The following is a 26,477-nucleotide window of genomic DNA, read 5'->3' as shown; positions in this document are numbered from 1 at the left end:
ACAACTAAATGTCAGTTTTGGGTAGCCTCAAATTTGAATGGCCACAAATATTAGTGCTACATCCATTGTCCATATCTGCCTAATCCTTTAAAATGGCTTATTCACATTTAAAGGTGGGAAAGTGATGAAGGTACCTGGATCTCCTCAATGGTATGAACGATGAAAGTGTCCAGCAGGTCTTCCATGGCGCCTTCCATCCAGTTGTTGAATGGTGCAGCTCTCTTGGCATATTCCAGATAAAGCTGGTCAATTGTTTCCAGCAACTTTTCTGCTTTCTAAAATATCAACAAATAGAAAAAAAAAAAAAGTTATATAAATAAATTTAAGCTTGCAGACATACAAGCCCATTCCTACCAATCTTATTTTCCGGTCATTTGATATCTTAGAAGATCAAAGCGCAGATCACGTTATTTGCGGGAAACCAAACTGCTGTGGTGAATTGTGTCTTCTCTATCCACTTATCCTAATGGAAGAAAACATGGACCCAAGCATGCATCATGTAAATTAGTGTTTACTGGCAGAAAATGTCCAAAACATTTAGGTAAGTGTGCTCTCTGAGTACGGGCTGAGAAGACACTGAACTGTACCATGTGCAACCATCAATACCTCAATGTTGTCCTCTATTATCATGAATGTGGAGGACGAAATTGTATGTGACTGGCATTGCTGATCTCATGTCTATGGCAAAATTTATGCCAAACTGCAGAAGTTGTCACCCACAAATATTAAACTATCAGTGGTGTTATCAGTTCCTACCATTGAAATTAAAAGCAACAACAAAAATTATATACGCATATATCATACTTGTTCCTATCCCCATACGAAAAGCAACAATCTAAAAATATCTTGACATATACTACAAAAGGAGGTCTCTGTGGAGCTACAAAAGGAGGTCTCTGTGGAGCATTCACTCTCTCCAATCTACCTTCCTCCACACCTGCACATTCCCTACTTTGATAAATTGTGCTGCCAAGAGCTAGAAGGGTAATCTGTCACTAGAATATAAATTTCCTTACAAAACAAAGGCAGAAGCCATTCCAAATACAGCAAAGCTGAAATCAATCCACACTGCGAACAATGGCAGACCATGGATGAAGTCTACAGAAATATTTCTTATCCTCACAAAATACTGAAAGCACAACAGAATCAATACAAAAGTGATATAAAAGACAAAAGGCTGAATACACACATCTATATAAAGCAATATCACTTGCACGTGAGTCAGCTCCCTTGTACACAGAGATTCCATTTTATCTAGGCATACGTTTCTTTTTAGCACTGAAAGCCTCTTGGCTTGATAATGAATAAAGAAACAGTCACTGTAAACTAGCATGATAAAGGCTGCCAATAGGTAATAGAAGGCAGTTGGACCTGAACACCTGGAAATGCATGTCTATGCTATGGAAGCAAAACACTCTTGAGGTCTACTTAAATTTCTTTCTGGGCAAAATCTGGAAAAATAATGTAGTACATCTCTGCGATATATGCACATTTTGTCTCTTTAAAGGCTAGGGGGTTAAAGTACAGGCTGTAGTACTTACTTTACACCCCCTGTCCATATCCAGTGCTCTCCTGCTCTGTCCAAAGCACCAGTCTGTGGGCGCAGCCCTGGTGCCATGAAGTACAGCACAGGGACATTATCTCTGTATTGTGCACAGAGACTGGAGTGTGCAGGTGAATGGGAACGGTCGTACTGCTAGAGGGAGCCTGCTGGAGCAAGATATAAGGTAATTATTTATACCTTATTTATGCACCCTAGACGGAGTATTTGCAATGGGCCCCCTGCATTGCAAGGGTGAACCTATTTAAATTCTTAAAGTTGGGTGTTAAAACACAGCAAGTACAGAAAAATACCTTTATGTTCGGCTAGAAATTATAAGTGCTCCTAAATTCCTGTTTGAGATGACAACACAGTATCTACTGCACTGAAATCCCATTGTCAGCCCTGCCCAATTCTCTCCAGCTGCACTGCAGAATCCCTTCCCTATCCTCAGCTGCAGAACATAAGGGAGAGGTGTTCTATAGTCTAGCAAATCAGAACTAGGCAGGGCTGACTTACTTGGGATTTCAGTGCAGTAGAGGAAGAGTGCATGGGAAGTTAGATGCTCACTGGATTTCTAACTGATCAACAGGCATTGTTTCTTTTGCAGCATTTTTTAAAGGAAAAAACACAGAAACATGGAAAAGTGAGGGCACAAAAAAAGGCCAAGCGGTCGATCGAGTCTGCACCATTTTATTCATACATGTTTTTGTATTTTTTTTTTGTCTGAGTATAAATGTCCCAAGCATGTCTGAATCCACTTACTGTTGACAGGCTCGCTACCTCTTCTGGAAGTCTATTTCAAGCATTGACTAGCCTTTCAGTAAAATAATATGTTCTAAGATTAGTTTTGAACTTTCCTCCTGCTAGTTTGAAGTCCTGTCCCCATATTCTTGATCTTGGCATCATAATGAAAATACTGCCTTCCTGAGCCTTATTTACCCCCTAAATGTGTTTAAAGAGAAATGTGTTTTCTCTGTTGGTTAAATTGGATGGATTTGTGTCTATTTTCAACCAGATTAACGATTTAACTATATAAAAGGCTCCAACAGTTCTCTCCCGTCAGCTCTTGCATAGCACAGCCATGCAAAGCAGTATCACAAACACAGGCCAGTATACAAAACAGCACACAGTTAACCCTTTGATCGCCCACATGTTAACCCCTTCCTGCCCAGTGCTATTAGTACAGTGTCAGTGCTTTTTATTAGCACTGATCACTGTATTGGTGTCACTGGGGATGTCAGTGACACCAAGTCGGTTCCACCCAGTGTCAGAATGCCCGACGTAGCCCTGCTATAGGTCGCTGATCGCCGCCATTACTAGTAAAATAAAATAAAAAAAATCCCAGCATATATACTGCTGTTTGTAAAAAGCTATAACTTTTACGTAAACCAATTAATCACGTATTGGGATTTTTTTTTTTAGCAAAGACATGTAGTAGAATACATTTTGGCCTAAATTTATAATGAAATTTGTTTAAACTTTTTTTACTGGGCATGTTTAATAGCAAAAAAGTCAAAAATATTGTTTTCTCAAAATTGTCAGACTTTTTTTTTTTTATAGCGCAAAAAATTAAAACCGCACAGGAGATCAAATACCACCAAAAGAAAGTTCTACTTGTGGAGAAAAAAAGGACGTAAATTTAATTTGGGTGCAGCATTGCATAACCGCGCAATTGTCAGTTAAAGTAACAAAGTGCCGTAACACAAAAAATGGCCTGGTCAGGAAGGTCGGGGGGGGGGGGGGGGGGTAAATCCTCTGGAGGGCAAGTGGTTAATGAGGTCTAGCTAAAGATCTATATAGGGGAATCAGGACCTCCTTCCTCCTGCTGGTGACCCCTCTAGTGATGCATCCTAGAATTCACTTTCCCCGCTGCCTGGTCATACGGTTTTCTAATTTTACAATCATATTAGATAAGTACCTCCAAACCTTTTTCCTCTGTAGTGCTGGCCAATGTGTACTCTGTCAAGGGATTTATTTTTTCCTAGGTGCATTATTTTACATTCAGAAACACTGAACTGCAGTTTCCACTGCTTTGATCAATCTTCTAGGAATACCAAGATATGCAAAATATGTATTTCTGTTTTATTTGCCTAGAGATGCACTTTATTCTGTCCCACCTGTGTATATGGAACATTTTACCTTCTCTCTGGTATAATATAACATTTTCTGCAGCTCAATACCTCTCCATAGAACCACTTCTCCCACTCAGTTATATGAACAGTTTCCCACCTACGTTACCTTCACATCAGCAGATTTTTCCCAGTCACTGTAATTTTGTAGTGAAAGAAGACCAGTACAAATGCTGTTCAGAAAATACAATTTTCCTCCTGTGCTGCTGGCTTCATTGTGTCTAATTATGTCTCTATGGGACATTCTCTCCTAGATTCTCTTTAATATATACAGAAATCAGATGTGAACAAGTTATACAGAGCAGCTGATAAGTATGAATGTAGTTCAGAGCATGGATCTGGAATATGGCCAAATGCTTTCATCTAGGCTAGTGTGTATTTTAGATGTACTTTTATATAAGCAAACGAAGCACTGATATTTACTAGACAAACTCAGTTATGATATCCCTGCTTTATATTAATCAGCCAAATTCAAAAACACAGCTACTGAAAGAAAATACATTTTTTATGTAGTCATAGCCAGGTGTATTATGACTTTTTTAGTGCCTTGTTAGAATGTTTTATAGATTTGTTTTTTTAGGTGTCCAGGCACATAGCAGCAACTGCCTCTGTCTGGGTTACAAAAAAATGGCACTTGTTGAAAGGAGAAATGTACCTAAATAATTTAAAATGTGTTAGAAATTCTGTATATAGCCGTTCAGCGTCTACATGTGCTTTTCTGCTTCTTTCACTGCAATCAGTAACTTGATTTTGAGGGAAAAGACATAGCTTATACAGTACAATAGAGGAAGCTACAAACGTATAAACAACACTGCCATCTACTGGTTGAAGAATATATTTCTACTGAATACTGATCTAGTTGTTGCACAGAAATACATGAACAATGTATTCCAACAAAATGCATAAAAATAAAAAGGTGTTAAAATTCTTACAGTTCTTGTACTTTGGAAAGCAGCTACAGCATATCCTCATCCAGCATGCTACAGAGAAGGACCCTTACTTTATATGTGGAGGAAGTGGTCTCTTTACATTGGCCTGACATGCCTGCTGCTGAGTCAGAACTAGAGCTCTTTAATCAGCAGGGAGCAAAAGCTTTGCAGAAGTCTAAAATGCCCCCCAATGCGTCAGTTCAAAAGCTCTGTAATCAGCAATGCAAAAGCTTCCTTCTCTCTTTAGAACTCATACTGTAAGAAGTTGCACTGTTTTTGTCTTGATGCACCTGGAATGTATGCTTATTCAATTAAAACTGAACATTCACTTGGGCATTAAGTGTGGTATGGGCTTTAACCCCTTCAGGACCAGGGTGAAAACAAACCTTAAAGTGATATAAAGTCTTGTGGGTTTTTTTTCTTCTTTTGTAACACTTTAACATATATTTATTTATACTATTAGTTGCCCAATAATTGTGCACACATAGATATTCTCCTAAGAAAGCCAAAACCTCACTTTTACCTCAAAACCTCACTTTTGAGGTTTATTAACATTTTGGAGTGACCAAGAGCACTGTAGTTGTTCAATAATGAAATAAACAATTAAAAAAACAACTTGCCAAATAATTGTGCACAATGTGTATAGTAAACTGGCTTCCTCCTCATTAAGAACAATATCGCAACAGGAACATTTATTATTAAGAAAAAAATTGATAGCCATGGTGTAGTGTTTCATAGAAGTCAGCCAAACAAGTATTAGAGAAGTCATACCTCCAAAGCCTCTCTTCGTTTCTGGGTGAGAACGCCAAGATTATCCCACTGGTCACAGATTTTTTGGCACCTGGCATTCACGCTCGGAGAATCATAGTAATCCAGCTCACTACATGGAAGCACAAAAACGCTGTTCAGTGAACACAAAGGAATTCAATAGCTTATGACACATGTGACCTCAATGAGCCCCATGAGGACCATTACAAGCAAAATCGACAAGGGAAATAAATTGCTGGGATTGCTTATTGACTTTTCCATTCACACTTTTTTAACCTACAAAAAACAATTTGATGATTGTGTCAGACAGGGAACATAATCATCAGTCATAATCACCTAACACTCATGTACAATGTATAACATAACCACCAGAAGTACATTTTCTACATCCTTGTTTTCACACCACCTGCATGAAATGTTAGGACTAAGAAGGAAATATAACCTTCCAAAATGTATTATTGTCTACTAGTGGATTGAATATTTCTCCAGATTTACAATACCAACTGGGTAAACCACTTAAAATGTTTCTTCTTAACAAGAATGCACTGGTCTTTGGATTTGTTTATATCAAAAACACTTTTTATTTTTCCCTCTGCAGCCTCCCCTAATACTGACCTGAACCCGAATCAGCACTGTGCACGAGAGCTGAGGCTTCCCTCCCGGACTCTCCTCATCAACTGAGACAAAGAACGAGAGCCATTGGCAATCACAGCCAGTGAGAAGGGATCAGGGGGCGGGACTGTCTATAGGACACACAGAAGCGGCTCAGGAGCAAGCACGCAAGAGTGCCCCCAGAACAAGCAGCTTCCTCTGAGGGCTCTTGGCAAGGGGAGGGGCTAGAGGGCTGATGGGGGACCCAAGAGGAGGAGGATCAGGGCTGCTCTGTGCAAAACCATTGCACAGAATAGGTACGTTTGATGTGTTTAGGATTTTAAAAAACAAAACAAAAAAAAACAAAAAAAAAACAAAACTAGGCTTTAGAACCACTTGAACTGGCCCTAGGTTTGTTCCAAGATAAGGACTCAAGACATGGCTAAATAACATCCTAAAATATCTAAAAAAACTAGAGACTCTGTTCCATCATTGAATATTGGTGTACACATACAGTTTGCCTTGGTCGCCTGAATATGCTTCCCTCTGTTGCTTGGTGGCACTACCTTGGGCTTCTATCTCTTCAGCCAGGGACTCCTGAAGAAGCTATTTTTGCAAAACGCGTTGAGTGCAGTCTACACCCTCAATCAGCATTAGCCAGCTAATTAGTATCATGATACATTAAATATGGGCTATGCCAGATCATGTGATGTTAATATTAGAGGTTGTGTCATATGCTGATAAGATCGGGGGGAGAAATATGAGGTGTTCTGTTCTATATTACTGCATTTTTTATAAATGGGATAATGTATTTGGGGTTAAGTTTATGTTTTTAGCGCTGCTGTGTTGACATGTATAAGTTATTAAACAAAATGTTTTTATGATATTCAAAGTGTCTTCATTCCTGAGAGTTTTTGGCACCTTAAAAGTCCCAATTTTTTCTTCTCTTCCTTGATCATATTGCCCTAGTCCAATTAGCTGCAGTCTCACAAAGAGAAATTTCAGCAATAGCTGGTTGCAGAGCTGGGCTTGCGAGATTAAAGATTGCCTTTAAACATTTCTAAAAGTTTCTAATCGACAGAATCTTTAAATGAAGGAACATCTTCTATTAGGTACAATAAGATGTTTGTTGAAGACTGAGATGACAGGGTGCACTACAGGGACACACCACTTTTTAGTAAACTTTCTTTCACAGGATAGAGTTCGGAAACTATTCTCAAAGGGGTGAAAATCTTTTCATGGTTAACCCAATCATCATACACCGCCAATTCTATTTGTTAAATGAATGAGACATGTCTTTTTAGACTTACCAGGTCTCTTAGTACCTAAGTGGGCATGGTAAGATGGACGAGGTGTGACAATGCCAATGTGCTTTTGTGCACAGCAGAAGTAAGCAGGTACATTGGCCAGCATGTTGCTTGAAGACTTTACATCAGGTGTATGGGAGGCTGAGAAATTTTCTGCAGCCTCCTCCAACACTGCCCTGGGTCCTCTTCATTTACCTCAATGTGTGCAACCTCTAAAGGAAGCATTTCACTTTCTGACTCTGACAGAGACAGTGGGGGTAGAGAAGGAGTTGGGCACTTTTGTGTTCTGGACAGTAGAGCAGTATAAAAGGTTATTAGATGCCTGACATGGTTCAAAAATCTTCCTTGGTCAAGTGGGCTGTTTGTTGCATTTATGAGATGAGCTAGAATCGAATGCAGAAAATGTGTCCTGCTCCAGTGCAAGGGAAGCGCCATCACTCAGTTTCAGTGTTTTGCAGGTCTTTGACAGAGCAAATGTAATGTAAGCCACTGTTTTACCTGGTTCCAACTATTACTATTGGTGAGAGTATTCCCGGTTTAGGGTGCTTACAAAGTAGGGTTGCAAAAACAGGGTAAGCATGTCCGTGAAAAAAAGTACATAGCATCCAACCATCCTGTAGCAAAAATCCTCATGGCAAAAGGGCGGTAGGAAGTGCCTAAGTACCTTATATAGGGCTCCAAGAGGAAGTGGTGGTAATAGTGCAACCTAGGTGTGACATAACATCTTAGTCATCCACCTGAAACTATGCTAAGAATGGTGGAATTTTACCACCAAGTTTGAAAAGTTTAACAATACACAAGTGGATGCATTTTAATCACTCCCTCAGAAGAAGTCATCTGACAAAACGTGTTAGGGTGTGGCTATCAGTGACGTCATCACGCACGCTGTCCCACATATCCGGATCACGTGGTTGCACCATAGCCATCTTGGATGAGGGCAGGCGGGTGAGACGCCGGAGACAGAGCCTGTGGCTCTTTAACAATCTATGCTTTATTGTTTTATACTCATTGTGAGTGCGGTTTTAAGGGGGGATTTGCTACTTCATAATAATTAGTTGGATGATATTGCACAATGGCGAGTATGTTTTTTATTCACATGTACTAATTGGATATGAGAGGATTTCCTTTAAACCGGAGCATTGGGGTGGATAGCTGGATATTTAAAGATATGCTGGTTTATCACCAGCACATGGTGAGTGTGCATTTTGATGGGGTGCTCTGAGCACTGGATGTCACGTTGGTGAAGGAGGATCTCATTATTTAATTTATCAAAGGATCATTTATGGACTTTTTAATGGACTTATTTATTTTTTATGTGCACATATGTGGTGGTGGATTTATTCATTGATTTATTAATTTATTGATTTATTATTTATCAATTCATATGAATATGTATTTAAATATTTACTTATGTATTGGTGTAGGGTTGCGCTATTATTTGTGGTTGGTTGTCTTCACATTTTTATTATTTACAATTCCAAGTTTCCTTAAAGTTTTAGTGCCCAGTATAGGGTAAACCGTTCAAGCTACTGGTCCCTAAGCAGGATCTAGGCTTTGACTGCAACGGTGCACATACCCTTAGAGGGGTTCCATAGGGATGGACCACGGCTCTAGACCTGTATAGCACCCTGCGGCTGACTACACATGCTGCACTAAGTGCCGTGGTGAGCACCCAAGCAGGATCCAGTGCCTGATGTAACTATACAGGATGTCTCCACAGTGCGGGGTCCAGGGTATGGCTCCCAAGGTTATAATGAGTTTGTACTGATCTGGATGCACTGTTTCTATTGTTGAATTAGAAGACTGTATTTTAGGTAAGCATACCAGCTGTCTCATTTTTTGCAATCTATTCCTGACCTGGGATTATACACCAGACAACTTACTCCTACTGAACAGCTGTGTGCAGATAGACAATATGTACCACACTTATTGTCCGTTTTATACAAACAACTGAATTCGGTTCTGGACAACTTTGTCCCCCTGTACATTAGGCGTTGGGAGGTGGATCCGCAGGAAGTGAGGATGGGAGCGAAGGAGCAGAATGCCCCTCCCATCCATTCCTATATTCCTCATCACTTGTCTTCCCTAACCTCTAGGACTGCATTATTAAAAGGGAAATGACAATGATTGGAAAGGTTGTCTGACCAGCTTACTCCGCCCCCCCTCTCCCTCTCCACAATCCTCAGCTCACATTATTTGCTGATGCCCTATAGGCCTATACAGATGTTCATTAGATGTTCTCCTGAGCTGGATGTTTGACTGTCCTCCAATGTCCATGATCACCTTAAGATGCAGTGGTGCTCTAAGGCTCAGTATTTCCCCAAGGTAGTACTATAAATTACGACCCCTACCACTGGCAAATAAACCCTTCACAGAGCACAGTTGCTTTGCTAGTAGAAACATGAGAATCTTGTCTCATGCACTCCATGACCAAGGTCAAAACAATTCTTAAGACCCAAGCCCACCTTTGCAATTTTGACATGTGTTGATACAACTGTATATATCATACTGACTATTTAGTGTATCCAGGTGAATTATACCTTACTTTTTTCAAGAGAGATTGAGCTTTCATGTGGTGTTAAATGTTAATGGATAGCTCATGATTTTGTTTTATTGTGAAAGGAAAACCGTCCCAAAATGGTAAAAAAATATAATTGTTAAAAATGTAGCTGTATATTTTTATGTCATTACTATGTACCACCAAAACACCTGCAAAATAACTTTTACTCTTAATGATCATGGAGATACCACATGTGTGTGCGTTACTTATTCTCTGTAGTAGGGCCAAGAAACAAAATATAAAACCTTGTTTTCTGACCTAAAACATACTCACTCTAACGCTGCCGCTAACTGCCACTAACTACCACCAACACTGCCAGTAACATCAACTGGAACTGCCACTAATTGAAACCAACACTGACACCTACACTGATACTAATACTGACACCTACACAGGAACTAACACTCACTGAATTAGATCAAGCACTGAACAAGTTGATTTTTTTTTTTTCCAGCAGAATTTTTTGGAACAAACTTCTGAGGAAGAAAATATATAATGTATATTTTCCTAATTACTAGAGAAAAAGTTTGCGGTCTCTCATTTTAATAGAGAAGAAATACCAATGGGATGGGTTACAGAATGAATGATCACTGTGACAGCCAATCAGAGGCTATCACAGTGATCATGTGATTGGGATCGGGTTTCCCTGGATCCTGATTAGTAGGAGACCCGACGTTGTCACTAACAGCCTGGTCTCAGTGCTGGGAGCATGTGCTCGAGCATGCTTCCAGTATAAACAGAGAAACACATATATGCAGCACCCAGGATTAAAGCCCACTTAAAGGGGGCCACCTTGTAGCACTCTTTTAAACTTGGCCAATGAAGTTGCCCAGATCAGTGCTGAGTGCTAAGAAACGTAATCCCAGTCAGTCAATATCAACATATATATGCAAACCTGTGCCCAGTTATTTTAGTTAAAGGGTTAGTCCACCTGAAAATGATAACATATACAGTATTTTAAAACAGTTTAGTAATATGTTTTTCATTTCTGATAAGAGGAAATTTATGAGATAATTCACTACAAATCATGTAAATTAACTTTCTATTATGTCCCTCTATTTGAGTGCAAAGATGATGATCTTTGCGATATCTAAAGTAATTACCTATGTCTTCTACACACTTTCCAATGGCTTTGCATTATCTCTATGACACAACTTTTCATATTTGCACCAATAATGGGTATGAGAAAGTGAGGGTTGTAACTGTAAATTCTGTCACTGGCACAAATGCTGCTCCAACTAAATAATGGACAGCGCAGCTGACAATCTTTTGAATTCACGATTCAGGTTTTACTTCGAAAAGACAAGCTAAGGACAAGCTCAAAAGAAGCGAACCCTTCGTCAGACTTACTTGAGTTCCTGGGCAATGGCTGCAATCTGCTCTACCCGGTCCTGATGAGCAGCCAAATCACTTTCAAAGGCCTCGTGTTTCTTCAGCAAAGCTTTGATCTCTGACAGACTTGCCGTTTCATAGTCTTTCTTCTGCAGCATGTTTTCTTTTCCTGTTGGTGCAGAGGAGTTTATTAGACTAATTTTCATACGTTAAGATGACAGATCTACAACCAGGAAAGAGTTTAATTTTATGTTATGTGATTTTCTTAGTTTAAGATCAGTATACAATCACTGAATGGTGCATTTTGTTTGATTGCTGCGGATTACTGGATTTTGCATTCTGATATTTGCCGTAAAGAATAAAATATTTTAGTAAAAAAAATTAAAAATAAAAAGGGGGGTGGGGGGGGGGGGGTTATGGGACTTTTCAGGTGCTGCACATCATAATTGATAAGTATTTAGTGAACAAACAACTACCAAAAGAAAAGACTTTGTTAATTTACAGGCCAGTGATCCCATTTAGGTAATAAGTTATGTCTTCGTAAAATTGCCTTACCCCAATCTCAAATGTTCATGCACATGCTCAACTGCAGGATTAAACTGGCAAGATCATGAAAACCGAGCATCTGGCTTGATTGCCATTTTGTGAAAGACTACACATTCTAGAACGCCAAATATCTCCTTAAATAATGATTTAAGGTTAAATCTATCCAAAGTTATTAGGGCTGACTCTGGTTAACAGTTTATATGCTGACATTTACATGTCTGTATAACTGTGATGTAGCCAGTCACAGCACCACCTCCGCCAAGGCCACTACAAGCGTGACACTAATATTTTTCATTTTCTGCGTACACTGTACATCTTTGACATGGACTCCCCAGATGTGGCAGATCCACTAGCTCTAACATGATCTTCCAAATGAAATCAGAACTCCAAGGAGAGGATAATCCTTACCCTAGGAAGTGTATCCTCTGTAAAACTACAATTAGTTTAAATAAAGACATACATATGAAATACTAATTTTTGCTTACATAATTCTGCATTTCCATTGTCACTTGAAAAAAAGACACAGGTCCCATTAGTTCAACCAAAAAAAAAAAAAAAAAAAAAAACACATCCATGTCTACCACTGACTGGTGGTAAATTTGCCTGTTTTTGGGAGGATTACTAATGGTATGCCATATCCTGAACACACGACCCACACTCAAGACAAGGCACATCTAGGCACTCCTCCACTTGCCTGATTTTGTGGCTGGCTGACCTTGTCAGATGTCACTGTAGGGTTCAGCCTAAGCTGCACACCAGTATGCTAGTAGATAACACCTTAGAATTGTTACGCAGTTGTCAGTGAGACATTTAGATTTTTGCTCTTTTTAAAATAGGATCTACTTTAAGAAATGGGAATGATAAGTATTATATGCCAGGAAATAATTCAACCTTCCAGCATTCACCCAAGCCTAGAAGGCATCAGTTTTAGTGGAACTTGTCCTCTAAGAAATATCAAGGTACAGCAATACTTATAAATGTTATTCTTAATTTAGCACTGAGGATAAGCAGAAAAGATATAAAGTCAGCTATAACAGAAAAAGGTGAAGAAAAAAAAAACAGCTCAATAGATTTGCAGAAATAATGAAAGCTGGTCATTCTTATACATGTGTGTGTGATAAGGGGTTATCAGAATATTCAAGATATTTCTATGCAGTGCTCTGCTTTCCTCTCTGTGCTCAGACACAGAGCATGATTTAAAACAGAACACTGACAGTTTTGTTGACTTCAAACAGTTAGTGACAAGCAAGTCCCACAGTGAACAGTAAGTGAGTGATCATGTTACCATCAGTCCAGGCTTCATGAATAGAAGCTTTCTGTCGAAACTTTTCAGCCAAGTGGTCTAGTCTTTCCAACCTCCGGATCTCATTCAGCAGCCACTCCTCGTAGCCCTTCTCTGCTTGTTCCAAACCTCCCCATGCATTGTTTATATCCTGGGTAAAGAAAAAAAGGACATGATAATCCATCATGTAGCTACACAGCAATCACAATGGACTAAAAAGCTTTGTCAGGAAAAAAAAGCAAGAATATACCAAAAACATGGTAAAAACCTAACTATCATCCATAGATCCAAGGTAGCCATAAGTCAGCCAGTAATCAAGCAAATTATATTTTTCTTGCCCTAATATAGATATGTGATCTGTTTAAAGAGCTACTAACACAATCAGGTTGGTTAGTGCAAACTGACCCAATAAATACACATGTATATGTTTCGCGAGATAGTGAAATAAGCAATGGGGACAATGAGCTTGACACATTCACCATGACTAGAACAACACATTCTTGCTGGCTGTTGAAGAAATCTATTCACAGCACTATTGACCAAAACATATAGGGTAAGATTTACTAAAACAGGTGTACTCAGAATCGCTTCTCTGCCTTTTGGCTAAGATCAAGTGTAGTATCTGTTCTTATCAGTGTCCGGCAGGGGTGCTCCCCATCATTCTAGCTTTCCGGGGTTGATTGGTTGTATAGTACCCCTGCTGGTATGATGGGGGTCCTGATGGTTAGTACAGGTTGGAACAGAAACCGTGGTGCCCATAGATAGTTGGGGCCCGGGAGTAATTCCCCCTGGAAAACCGGAGGGGCCCAGTTCCTCCTGATTTGAACGGATCTACCTTGTCTGGCCAGGGGCCGGGAAGGCAGAAAGTCCGCGAACCAGTGCCCCGAGTGGTCGCCTCAGGGGTGCTCTTAGTAACATATGGGTGTGGGACCCCAGCGTGTGAAAAGGCACATGGTCACTGAGTTCAAAGCACTTTTCTTACACAGCGCCTTTAGGACTGGGCCTTTTGGCTAAGTCCTGGGCAATTTTTGCCATGGGCCTCAGGGCCTGGTCTGTGCACAATCTGCACGACCACTTAATTTATTTAATTTATTTCTCTCCCACGTTTGTCACTTTCACTTTTGTGTGGGTTTTATTTTCTCACAGGATGGAGGGTGTGGGTCCTCGGGCCTACCCTGAAGTCTAGGGGGAGGATGTGTGGCCTTTTGGTTCCTTCCTCTACTGTCCCTAGGGGGTTTTCTCTTCGGGAGAGCCCCCTGACCAAGTACTGTGTGGCTGGCTTCGGCTGGCCACAAGGAACGGTGGTCCGCCAGGCCTTTTGGCTAGGTGGACCAAATGGGAACCTTGTCCCTGTCAAGGAGCTTCGTGCCCCGGGGGATCAGGGTAGAGGTCCATCCCCTTTGGGGGAAGGACAAAGCACACCCCTAAGTGCACTTTTTTGTGTGGTGTTTTGCACTTGCACGTTTTTTGTGAACACTTACAGTTTTTTTCGTTTTTCACACGTTCGCGGACTTAAACAAAAAAAAAATAAAATAAAAGGTGTACTCAGAATCTGGTGCAGCTGTGCATGGTAGCCAATCAGCTTCTAACTTCAGCTTGTTCAATTAAACTTTGACAATAAAACCTGGAAGCTGATTGGTTTCTGAGCAGAGCTGGGCCAGACTTTGCACCATGCAGTTTAAGTAAATAACCCCCATAGATTTTATAAAGAAGGAGAATAACTCTATAATGAAAATACTGGCAATAGCCCAAAAAATAGAATGACAGTCATATGGAAATACTGGTACTGGTCCATCTTGTCTCATACCTACATGTGTAGAATATATCCCTAAAATACAAAACAGTTTTGTTGTACACGGTTTGCCATCATATCTGGGAGCAGATATCAATCACATGCAGTTTACTCATTAGCACTAGGATTTTGCTCGGTATGAGACCACTGATTTTTAAGTATCAGCATTCCTTGTCCATGCTTACCGAGACCATCTTCCCTTCAGATGGCATGAATGCTGGCCGGTTGCTAAGTCTTAGTTTAGTCTGAAGGGTGTTGAAGTTGATCTCTAGCTGACACTTCTCCTGGACCTTAGGAGGTTTATGTAGACGCCTATAATCTCTGAAGTCCTCCAGCTTCTGCTGCATGGCCTGCATGGTGTTTTCAGGAGCGCGGTTCTCCAACCATGGGATTGTTCGCCGGATCCATTCTAACAACTGACAGAGCAGAAAGTCAAACATACAATAATACAATACAGGACTAATGCTCCCACATGGCACATTTCTAAAGTATTCTATTAACATTTATTGGTTTCCTTTTGCTACTGTATTAAGCTAATCCCTCTAACACTAAAGGTTAACCTTTTCTTCAGCCTTTTGTTGCAACACGTACATCACTTGCAAGCTTCTCATAGTCTTCCATGAGCTGCTCATTCTCCTGGTTGACGGCTAGGACTTTGCAGATCCGATTGGCTGCAGTTTCAGCCTACACAGAGAACAGAAAACAGTGCAGGTTTAGGATTATTGGTCAACTACAAAGCAAACACTTTCTTTCACCTACCACAAAGTGAACACATTTAGGTCTTTACATTAGTTGTAATTAGTAAATTTAAGTAAATTATATTCTGATGCAAACATGTACATATTGCCAGGTCCGTCACCATGACCTTGGCCATTGTTTATTGATATTTATAGAATACCATAGATTTATATATAGGATATATAATATGATGAATTAATATGACGTAAAACTATAAAAATGATAAGGGCATTAGATTGAAAGTCAGAGAGGAAGAAACAAATGTGAATATTTTCACATTCTTCTATAAAGCACTGAAGAATATTTAATCAATACATGAAACTTGAGATGCTGAATCAATTCAGTCAATGTAGCGGCCCTAGTCATGCTACATAGCTAATTATTTCATTTGGGTGAAATAACAAGACACTTGTCCACAGCTTTTTGGACAAGGACTGCTGCAGACGGATAAAATTCTAAACCTTTATAGAGTCCAAAAGCATTAATCCTTGCACTTGAAGATATCTCCAAGAAAATATACTGCTTGCAGTTTGGCTTTTATGGTAGTCATGCAAGAAACATTATTATTGGTTGCTGTTGGCAGAAGATCTTAATTTGGATCCTTATGAGCTCATTAGTGCTTTTCCAAAATAGTCTGTGCATTAATCTGCTGGTCATAGACACCTAAAATTTTGACCGATTCAGCAGGCACCACCTCTAGACAAACGTATCTGAAAAACGAAGGAGCCAGGTAGACAATTATTGGCAAAACAGTGACTGCAGCCAATCAGAGGCAGTCACCTTTCAGGTATTATGACAGCCACAGGCACAAAGGCTGTCAGAATACAATATCCAGCAGAAGAGAGTATACCATGCACCCTGTTCTGTGTGTTTCCATGAAGCTGAAAGTTAAAAATCTTGAATGGCTACCCTTAGACTGCCTTTGGCTACAAGATGCTAGCTCCACAATAATTTATTGCTTATACATCTATTATTTCTGAACAGGTGGCAACCTATTTATGTGGATAAAACCTTGTACAAACCTGAACACACAGATGTATTTGAGTCAGACATTCACAAAGCACTGAGCTAGCCTTTGGGAGACAGACATCTCCCAAGTTATCTGGTTGTTCTTTGTAAAGACTTGCCTGATGGACTAAACAAGCACATGCGTGATTAACCCCTCTCGTATTTCTCTACCCTGAGAAGGGGAAAGTAGCAGCCAAGTCACACAGATATTTTCAACAGTTGGAAAACCTCTATGTGTGATGAGCACTGTGATGTTGGCAGTGCTCATTATTATCTCCTGGGCATGCCCTTAAATAACCTGATCCTCGCTTGAGCATTGAAAAAGGCTGTTTATGGCCAGTCTTCTAACAATTTTAAAGATGCACCGCAAACCACTCATTCTAAATTAAAATGTTGAAACATCTAACAATCATAGCACTAATAAGTTGCTACTTTTTATATATCAGATCCATCAGTCACTTCAAACTTGTTATTTTTACAAAATGCTAACCAAAAAAAACACTCATGCAGATTTAGTTGGGATTACACATAAAATACTTTATATGTAGAAAATGTTATAAATTAATAGGAATTAGTATACACACACCTATAAAAACCTAAAGCTATACCTTCACATCTCAGAAGTAAGGGAAAAGCACATGGACAATGCAATCGGCACTAGAAAATGAACACATTTGATCAGAAAAGAATTTCACCCCATTAAGGTCATTGGTCATTTTTTTTACTATTGTATATGAGAAATGTTGTGCTACCAAATTTAAGGAACCTGACAAGTTAGCACCAATCACTTTTTTTTTTATAATAAATTGGAACTCCAACCTCACTTATTTCTGTTCCATCTGCTTCTGCCTCAGGTGCTTTGTACAAAAAACTGTGCTGCCATTCAATTTTTTCCCCTCCTCCTTCATACTGTGTGTCTCTAAATTTTGATTGAAAACTATTGCAACAAGCAGACTTTCTGTCTTCTGTCTGTATGACGCTCAACTCATTGGTTGCCCTCTGGGTTACACAAGGGGTGTCATTCATGGCTGTTGCATCCTATGTGGAGCACAAAACTTTAACAGAGTCAGTTTCTCCTGGTTGAGAAAAGGTTAGCTGCAGAGCCTGTCCCCTGTGCATACTGAATCCCAGAACTCGGGAATTCCAATGCAGTTGACAGTGTATGTAGTTAGTCTTTCTCTATGTATGAATTCTGTGTTGTTTCTCATTGCGGTGTTCCTTAATGTATTAGGTAAAAATATGTGCTGTGTTATCTACTTATACTTAAGCAGTACAGAGAGTGAAAGAGGCACTCAGACTAGTGTTATGCCAAGCAGTGTGATCTGGATTGCAAATGTGTAATACACAGCATCTAGTTTATGGCCCTGTTAACATTTAGGTAATGTTGTGTGCATTAGCTTAAATAGACATGAGGATTGCAAAATGCCAGTCATTTGCTGTTGTGTTCTGGCTCCACTTGACTCCTTCTTGCTGTCAATGCAGAACAAGATGAAAAGAAGCAGGTTTTCTCTCCATTTACTATAGAAAACTCTCAAATGTTAAAATAAGGGCAAAAGGCTGCAGAGCAGGCAGAGGGAAAGGGAGAGTACTAAAAACTGGATTTTTGATCTACCTGTAAAATGTATTTCATGGTCTATATCACGGCACACAGAGCAGCTCTATAAATACTTACTCACAGGCATGGGCGGACTGACCATTTGGAAACTCGGGCACTGCCCGAGCGCCCAGAGTCAGTAGGGGGCCCCATGAGATGTCCCTGGTACCTTTTTCATAGGCTTTTTTAAATTTGGGCAAGGACACAGGGGACCCATGATCCTCTATTGCCCGAGGGCCCCATGATTTGTCAGTCCGCCCCTGCTCACAGGGTTATTCGTCTTCTACAGGTGGTTGGACACTGGCAAAAAGACAGTAAGTCCTCTCCTATAAAACCCCTCCCGTACAGGAAGTACCTCTGTTTTGAAGCAAACCATACATCCCAACATAGAATGGAAGGATGTCCGTGTCCTTTGATGTACTCCAAGAAATAAATTTTACAGCCAAGTAAAAGTCCCTGTTTTCTTTGTTGTACATCACGGGACACAGAGCAGCTCAATAAATCCATACTCACTGGGATGTCCTAAAGCAATGCCCGTGAAGGGAGCGAGACACAACAACCATCAAACAGCCAACCAAAAACCCTAAAGAGCAAGCACTGCAACTAAAAGTCGCATCCTCAGCGGCTCTTACATCCACCTTGTAAAATATGAAGACCGGGTTGCAGCTTTGCAGACCTGAGACACTGAAGCCTGAGGATGGACAGCCCAGGAGACACCAACACTTCTGACAGAATGAACAGTCACCAGAAGAGGTGGAATATTTCCTTTCAAACCATAGGCTTGAGAGATAAGATATCAAATCCAATGTGAAATAGTAGATTTGAAATGCTGTGTGACCCTTCTTTGACCCTCATGGGAAGTTACACTAGGAGAGGGTTATGTCTTCTTGACCTGACCTGTACCTGTTAGCCTTTTCCCCCTGTGTTCCCCCCTCTGCCATTTACAAGACATATGGCCTGCTGATATGAACAATAGAACCTGTTGCTCAGTGCATACAATGGCCTTTTTCCAAACTGGTAATATGGTCACCACCATGCCATCCGTCTGATGTCATTGATGCACACACATGCATATGCAGCCCCAGACACTGAAGGGGCAGTGGAAGCCCCCACCAGCCACATTGTGTCAAAAAAATGATTCTGTCCAACGGGATGTATCTTCCCTTCATGCACATACCAACACGAAGGACAATTTAATAGAAAATGTGACAGCAATCACATACATCATCCAACTCATAGTACCACAGCCCCCAATGGCCATCTTACATAAGGATCTGGGCAGCTTCTGACGCAAAGCTCATCCCCCCAGTGAAGAATCTGGAAGGGACACTTCTAGCCAGGCAGTTAAGAATCCCTAAATAGGGTGTACTCCCTCTATGGGTATCAGAAGACTACCCATGCACTCAGCATTCTTGCCGCAGGACCCATCTCATTAGACGTACAGATCCAAGCTTCACCCACCACAGCAGGCCATGTCTCTCGGGACCTTCAGGGACTCTATCCCTCCTTCTGCAGTCCGCTACCCTAGACCTGTCTAGCACCCCGCTGGAAACTCCATGTCAGTTATTACTGCACAGGGTTCCATAGACACAAGGTCCACATTACAGGCAATCCCCACATCTTGTACCCTCCCACCAATGCAAGGTCCAGGTACCATCCTTTGAAGCGTTTAAAGCTATAGGAAAGGATCTGTATAGCACCAATCTCTTGATTTCTACTAGAACTGTTGAGAATCTGGTAACAATGTGCAGAGAGTTGCACGGCAGTGGCCATCACTTTCAAACACAAAGGAAAAAAAAAAAAACATACTCCTTGTATGGTAGGGGTTATAAAAGAGAGGACTTCTTGTCTTTATGCCAGTGTCCAACCACCTGTAGGTGGTGCATAACCGTAGAGCTCCTCTGTGTCCCATGATGTACAATAAAGAAATATAGAATGTTGCATAACGGAGTTCTGCTTTAAAAACACATTTTAGGTCTGTTGTTTTTCACCCCACAAAATAAGTAAGTCTTTTGTTTGTATAAATATAACCACGGCGGACCTCATCTATCAAAGGTGTCTAAGCAAGAACTTTGTCTATGGAAACCAAAGCAAGAGACAATGACGGAAAAACTAAGTTTCTTTTTTAGACTCTTTGACAAATGGACCTAAAAGAAGCAGACCTTTGTCAATACGGAAGCAATAGTACATATTTATTGGATATAAAATATAAAAATAAAACATATAAATAACAAGAAGAGGCATTTGCATGCTATAGGAGTGATCAAGATGACTCCCTTACCTACTATATTATTTACTTATTGGTGCAGGTAAAATTATCATGTGACACTTGTTTTGTTTGTACATTTTTAAAAAGCTCAAAAAGTACATGCTGTGCAAATTCAACAATGCTATTAATTGTATATTACATATTCAGAATTGTAGAATTCCATTGTATTTGTACAAATCACATACAAAATTGCATAATGAATATATAATTATATTTGTATATTTAGTAAAAAAATTAAACTGCGTTGCAATTCCTGGCAGTTGAAGAGTGAACAGTTTAAGCTGTTATCTAGGCAAATATCTAGATAAACAGATGAAATACATACATGAATGTTGTTTTACCACCCAAGGGACCTAACTTACTGTTCATCCAATTCCGAGATCTACACAGCTCTGCCAAAATACATGATCTAATTTTTTCCCCTGTTCAATAACATTTACAGGTTCCCCTCTCCACCAGCACCCTGTGATTGGACAGAGAAAGGAGAAGTAGCACACTAAAGATTCTCTTTGTCACTCCTATCAGCATGCCTTTTGCACTGAAACACAATTGATTGGCTCCTGTGCTGCACAACGTACCAGCCTGAGCTCTGCTGCACAATGGACTGAAAGAGTCTGTTAATTAAAATTTGGGCAATAACACTGCTTGCATTTAAAAAATACATTTATGTATACCCTAATGAACACAGAGCTGAATTAATCTGTGTCCATTATATAAGCCCCGGAGTTCAGCTTAAAACTTCTTGTTGGCTAAAGAGTCTTCATGGTGCTATCGCACTGCTTTTGAAAAAAAAAAAAAAAAAACTCATTAAAAAATGCCTATGTGTTTTTGTTGCATGTCCAGTGCATTTTCTGGCTGGCAAAACATGGGCATATGACTCATAAAAAAAAAAAAAAAAAAAAGCACCAAAAATGCAACCGTGGTATATGTTTCATGTATTTTTGGCACGTTCTAATCATTTCAGTGGGGAACTGTGTTTTTGGTATGGTTTGGAAAAGCATCCCCAATTGCAACATGCAGGACTTTTCAAAACACACTACACCCAACAGCGCAGTGGTGTGAAGAGTCCAATAAGATTTAAAGGGACATATTTTTCTTGCGTTTTTCTTGCATTTTTAACAAGGCAAAAATGCATCAGTGTGAAAAAGCCCTTAATCTGCTGCCTAGAAACTTCTATCTGAGCAGTGGCTCTAAGATTCTTAAAAAAAAAAAAAAAAAAAAAAAAAAAACCACATCATACTTACCTCTGTGCAGTGGTTTTCCACAGAGCAGCCCCAATCCTCCTTTTCTCATATCCCCCCGCTGGTGCTCCTTGCCCCTCTCCCTTGCCCCCATAGCAATGACACCCATACGTTCTCGATTCCGAGCCGGCTGTCTGTCCTTTGACACACAGAGCATGGCTCGGCCCTGACCCCTCTCTCTCCTCACTGGCTGTGACTGACAATAGCAGGAGCCAATGGATCCCACTGCTACCTTGCTGTCCAATGAGGAGAAAGAGAGCTGCTGCTCTCATGCACATCGCTGGATCGAGATGAGGCTCAGGTAAGTTTAAGGGGAGGCAGAGGTATGGGGGGGGGGGGGGGAGCTGGTCACAGAAGGTTTTTAACCTTAATGCACAGAATGCATTAAGGAAAAAAAATTCTACCTTTGGAATCACTTTAAATTGGAAAAGTCAAAGTGGTTGTAGGAGCCAAAGTTTTTTTTAACTTTAAACTTAAAAACCTTCCATAATCAATCCCTTTCCCCAAGGCCCTGCTAAATACTTACCCAAGTGCTATCTCAATCCAGTGCTGTACCCATCTGTGAGCAAGGAGAGGCGAGAGCCAATGCAGAGGCAGCAGCAGGTGGGGCTGAGCAGCACTGTGTGTGTCAGTAGATTCACACAGCTTGGCTTGAGATCAAGCCTGCAGGTGTGCCCTCATTGGAAGTAGCTCCCATGGTGGTGCACAAAGAAGAGAAGAAGCCTAGAGCGTCAGCGGCGGACCCCAGAAGAGGAAGTTCAGGGCCGCTCTGTGCAAAACACGCACGGGCACAGAGCAGATAAGCATAACATGTTCATTATATTAAGAAAAAAAACTGCTAACAATCCATTTAATTTACAAAATTCTGACAGTACTCAGTATTCAGACCATATATAATTGGTATGAACAATATCTCATAAACATCAAGCTGAGAACAGACTACATCTATGTTGTTTATTGTTCTGTTAAGTTAACAAAAGATACTCTTACATAATGTTTATCACAAAAAAGAACACTATCATCTCAAAGATTTTCAGGACAATATTTGCAAATGTTATTATAAGACAAGAAAAAAAAAAAGCTGTTCGAAAATGTTCACTCTACATTACATGAACTGTGACATGACTTGGGAGTTTTTTGTAAATGGCACCACAATGCACCTTCAAATGGCATGTGCGCAGCTTTGCACTGCAGCACAAAGCAAAAAGTCCCTTGTGCTGTGCTGGGTTGGAATTGAGAGACACAGGGATTCAGATACAGTCCAGTTATACTGCTGCCTCCAGGGAATTGAACCTGTGTCCCTTAATGAACGCCAAAAAACTGACTTTATTGTACATACAAAAATGCTATTGTTATCGTCCACTGAGGGACACAGGATTTCAGATAAGGAATGTTTGAAAGCAGTCCATCTGAAGGGTAGGTAACAATCACTGCAAGCTCACAAGAAGGGATCGAAGATTATCTGCAAGTCAGAACCATTTTAAGGACCAATGGCTGAAACTAAACCAGATTAGGTTTAGACAACAGAAGCTGCTAACAAACAAGGGATGATCAAAGAAGATATCTCAGCCGAAGGGGAATGACTCCATTTAAAGTGGTTGTAAACCTCAGTCATGGTACCTGAACAAAGCACAGATATCTGTAGTGTTTACTTGTCTCCCTGAAAAGCTCTAAAGCCTACTACACACAATCAGAAAATTGTACCAAATATACCGCTTTCAAAGCAATTGTACGATAATCTGATTGTTAGTACACAGCTTTCAAGGTATAAAATAAAGTGAGCGCTCTTCTAAACAAGCAAGCAGCTAAAAGCACTAGAGGGAATCACAAACACCTCTCACTGGAACAATAAATATATAAAGTGCAGCGCTAAATCATAAGAATGACATCAAACAAAAAAGTTCGTTCAGAAAAGTTCATTCAGATAATTCATGTAATAGTGGCCAAATAATAACACAGCTACATCAGATCCAGAACTCGTTGAAGTAATGATAGAAATGCGCACTCACCGACCGCACATAGGAAATGCGGTCGGTGAGTGCGCATTTCTATCATTACTTCAGTGAGTTCTTCTGGATCTGATGTAGCTGTGTTATTATTTGGCCACTATTACAAGAATTATCTGAACAAACTTTTTTGTTTGATGTCATTCTTATGATTTAGCACTGCACTTTATATATTTATAGTACACAGCTTTCGTCCAAAATTATTTGAAGGGACAAGCACAAAAGTTTTCTCGTACGATATCAGATCATACGATTTTTGTTTATTATTATTATACAGGACTTATATAGCACCAACAGTTTGCGCAGAGCTTTACAATATAAAGGGAGACAGTACAGCTACAATATAATCAAAACAAGAGGATTAAGAGGGCCTTACTGACAAGAGCTTACAATCTAATAGGGTGGGGCAAGTGGTACAAAAGGTTATAAACTGGTTATTAACTATTCGGCATGATAGGCTTCCCTGTAGAGATTCGTTTTTAAGGATCACCTAAAGGCAGCCAGAGTAGGGGAGAGTCGGATAGATTGAGGTAGAGAATTCCAAAGGATGGGAGAGGCTCTGGCAAAGTCCTGGAGACAAGCTTGGGAGGAGCAGACAAGGGAGCTTGAGAGCAGAAGATCATGAGAGGAGAGGAGAAGATGGTTTGGGTGATACTTGGATACAAGATTGGTGATGTACCTCGAGGCAGAGTTGTGGATGGCTTTATATGTTGTTGTTAGTATTTTGAATTTAATATCGGAAGCCAGTGGAGGGATTGGTAGAGAGGGGTGGCAGACACTGAGCAGTTTCATTCGAAAATACAATACAAATACAATACAATATAGAAATGTGCTCTAGAAAAATGTGCTCCAGAAGAAAATGAGAATGAACAAAAACTATCCAGATTGGCACGTGGAGGTGTCTCTGGGTCTTGGCAGAGGAACTCTGCAAGACCTGCCTAACCTTGAACACAGACCTTGGTTCAGGGATCTCCTGACCTGCCGCAATCCAGCAAAAAGTCCAGTCATGAAATGGAGAAAAAGTAAAACTTAGCCTTACTGATACACCTGATTAAGGGCAGAAAAAAGGAAGAAATCTCTGTCAAATAGCTGCAGATCTAACACAGAAAGAGGATCTATCCCCAGTTGGCCTGGTTCCACAAAAGCTTTCAAATGTACTCTATTTCCAAAAGTGCGTACCTTAAGCATGGACCCGGAATGTTCCACCTGCTGACATTCCAGGGGACAAGGTGATAGCGGTCTTTCACATTAAATATGAGGAGCACCCCAGTGCACAAACCTCTTTGTTCAGTGTGGAGACTACTGGTTGAGGAGAGCTAGATGCTAATGCATTGTGTTTAAGGAAGACAGTTCAGTTGAGTATGTACTCTAATACTGTCCAACTGAGGAGCCAACAACTTTCTGTAGGTGAAGGCACTGCAACCCATAAAGTGATGTCAAACAGAGTCCAACTCAGGAAGTCAATTTAAGACAGATACCCCTGACTATGAGGGAGAGGTGGGATCCCCCCCACGGCAGGAGTAATACACCACCCAGCTCACCTTAAGAAACTGATCAGGGATTACCTGGTGCATACAGACAGACAATGTGGGTGTCTAACCTGGCCAAAGCAATAGAGAGGGGGCTGCAAAGGGCCAAGAGTCAACAACAGAAGACAAGGTCATCCTAACAGGGGGTTCCCCAATTGTTGATGAAGGGTCCAACAATACACAGTGTATACACCTTTTCTGCCAAAAGCTTAAGCTGAACAGCTTTGCCTGCCAAATGCAAGAACCTACCAACACTAAACACCTGTGAGGCATTATATGGTGGAGTCTAAAAAGCTCACTCTTTTCAGAGGAGATTGTCTGAGCATCCCACAATGGGGATGCCAGGAAAGGACACCAGAATGAACACAAGGGCCAGTGCTGGTTGATCTTGTAGGTCAGGAAGTGCCTCTGGATAGGAGGGATGCCGTGGGACACCATGTATCATGAAGAGTTTAATAGAATCCAAGAACAGAGGATTCTCCTGAGGAAGAGAGTGAGTTTCCAGATGGGTTGCCACTTCAAAAACATAAATCCCCATTTAGACAGGGCCAAAGGGTCCCAGGATATTAGAACCCATGGAGACAGAGGAGGTTGCATTGTCTTTTGCAGTAGCAGGAGAGATGATGAGGAACAACTAAAGAAGGTGCCAGAGAGGAGTCAGCCTGTGGCCTACAAGGGGTGTTCTCTTCACCCAATTGCCAGAGGAGCAAAGTACCAAAGGACAAACATGGATTGGGGGGGGAAATGGGCATATTCGTGCAGAAGATTTTTCAAAGAGGGGTTAGGTAACCTGACTTTGAGCCATAAAAACTGAATGGGAGTCAGACTCTGAAGGCCTGTGCATACTTACTGCTGATGTAGATGGACAAGGGTGGAGTCCTCTCACCTTTCCTCAAGCCTCCTGCATTAGGGCAGGAGCATAGCTAAACACCCATGACATTCTTAACCACAGATTCAAGAGCAAGGCTGAAAAGACAAATATCCCTCCATACGAATTTGAAGCTCCATCAGTGTTGCAACAATGCAGCCAAAGTGCTCTGCTTATCTGTAGAGATTTCAATCTCATGAAAGACAAAAAGGTGCTTGTAACAAGCCATCACAATTGAAGCAAAAGACTCCAGATATTTGCTCCATCCACTTCATAAAATGGGGATATACCCCTCAGGGGAGAAATCTCATTTGAGGTAATCTACCCGTTCTAACACAGTTTGACAGATTAGGGTCACTGCCAATGCAGGATGGAAGGCAAGACCAGTCAATTCAAATGGGGATTTAAGAGGATTTTCATCTGAATCCTGAAATGTGAGTATGCC

At 40.6% G+C, this 26,477-nt stretch overlaps 1 protein-coding gene and 1 pseudogene across 6 annotated transcripts in view; one reads left to right on the top strand and one right to left on the bottom strand.

Moving 5' to 3' along the window:
* LOC149460002 (alpha-actinin-1) overlaps positions 1-26,477 on the bottom strand; it is a 177,472-nt gene that overhangs the window by 23,907 nt on the left and 127,088 nt on the right. For all 6 annotated transcript variants that reach the window (XM_089680206.1, XM_089680203.1, XM_089680204.1 and 3 more), the window contains exons 9-14: positions 15,371-15,463; positions 14,965-15,195; positions 12,991-13,138; positions 11,178-11,328; positions 5,373-5,481; positions 135-275 (exon numbers count right to left, since the gene is read on the bottom strand). In XM_089680206.1, the coding sequence (XP_089536332.1) occupies positions 135-275; positions 5,373-5,481; positions 11,178-11,328; positions 12,991-13,138; positions 14,965-15,195; positions 15,371-15,463 (873 nt within the window). The remainder of the gene's footprint in view (positions 1-134; positions 276-5,372; positions 5,482-11,177; positions 11,329-12,990; positions 13,139-14,964; positions 15,196-15,370; positions 15,464-26,477) is intronic.
* Positions 13,571-13,732, top strand: LOC149460004 (U2 spliceosomal RNA; annotated as a pseudogene).

The sequence above is a fragment of the Staurois parvus genome, unplaced genomic scaffold, assembly GCF_062004578.1.
Source record: "Staurois parvus isolate SC_StPar_1 unplaced genomic scaffold, SC_StPar_1.0 ptg000237l, whole genome shotgun sequence".
Lineage (NCBI taxonomy): Eukaryota > Metazoa > Chordata > Amphibia > Anura > Ranidae > Staurois > Staurois parvus.
This window is presented reverse-complemented; position numbering and strand designations above follow the sequence as displayed.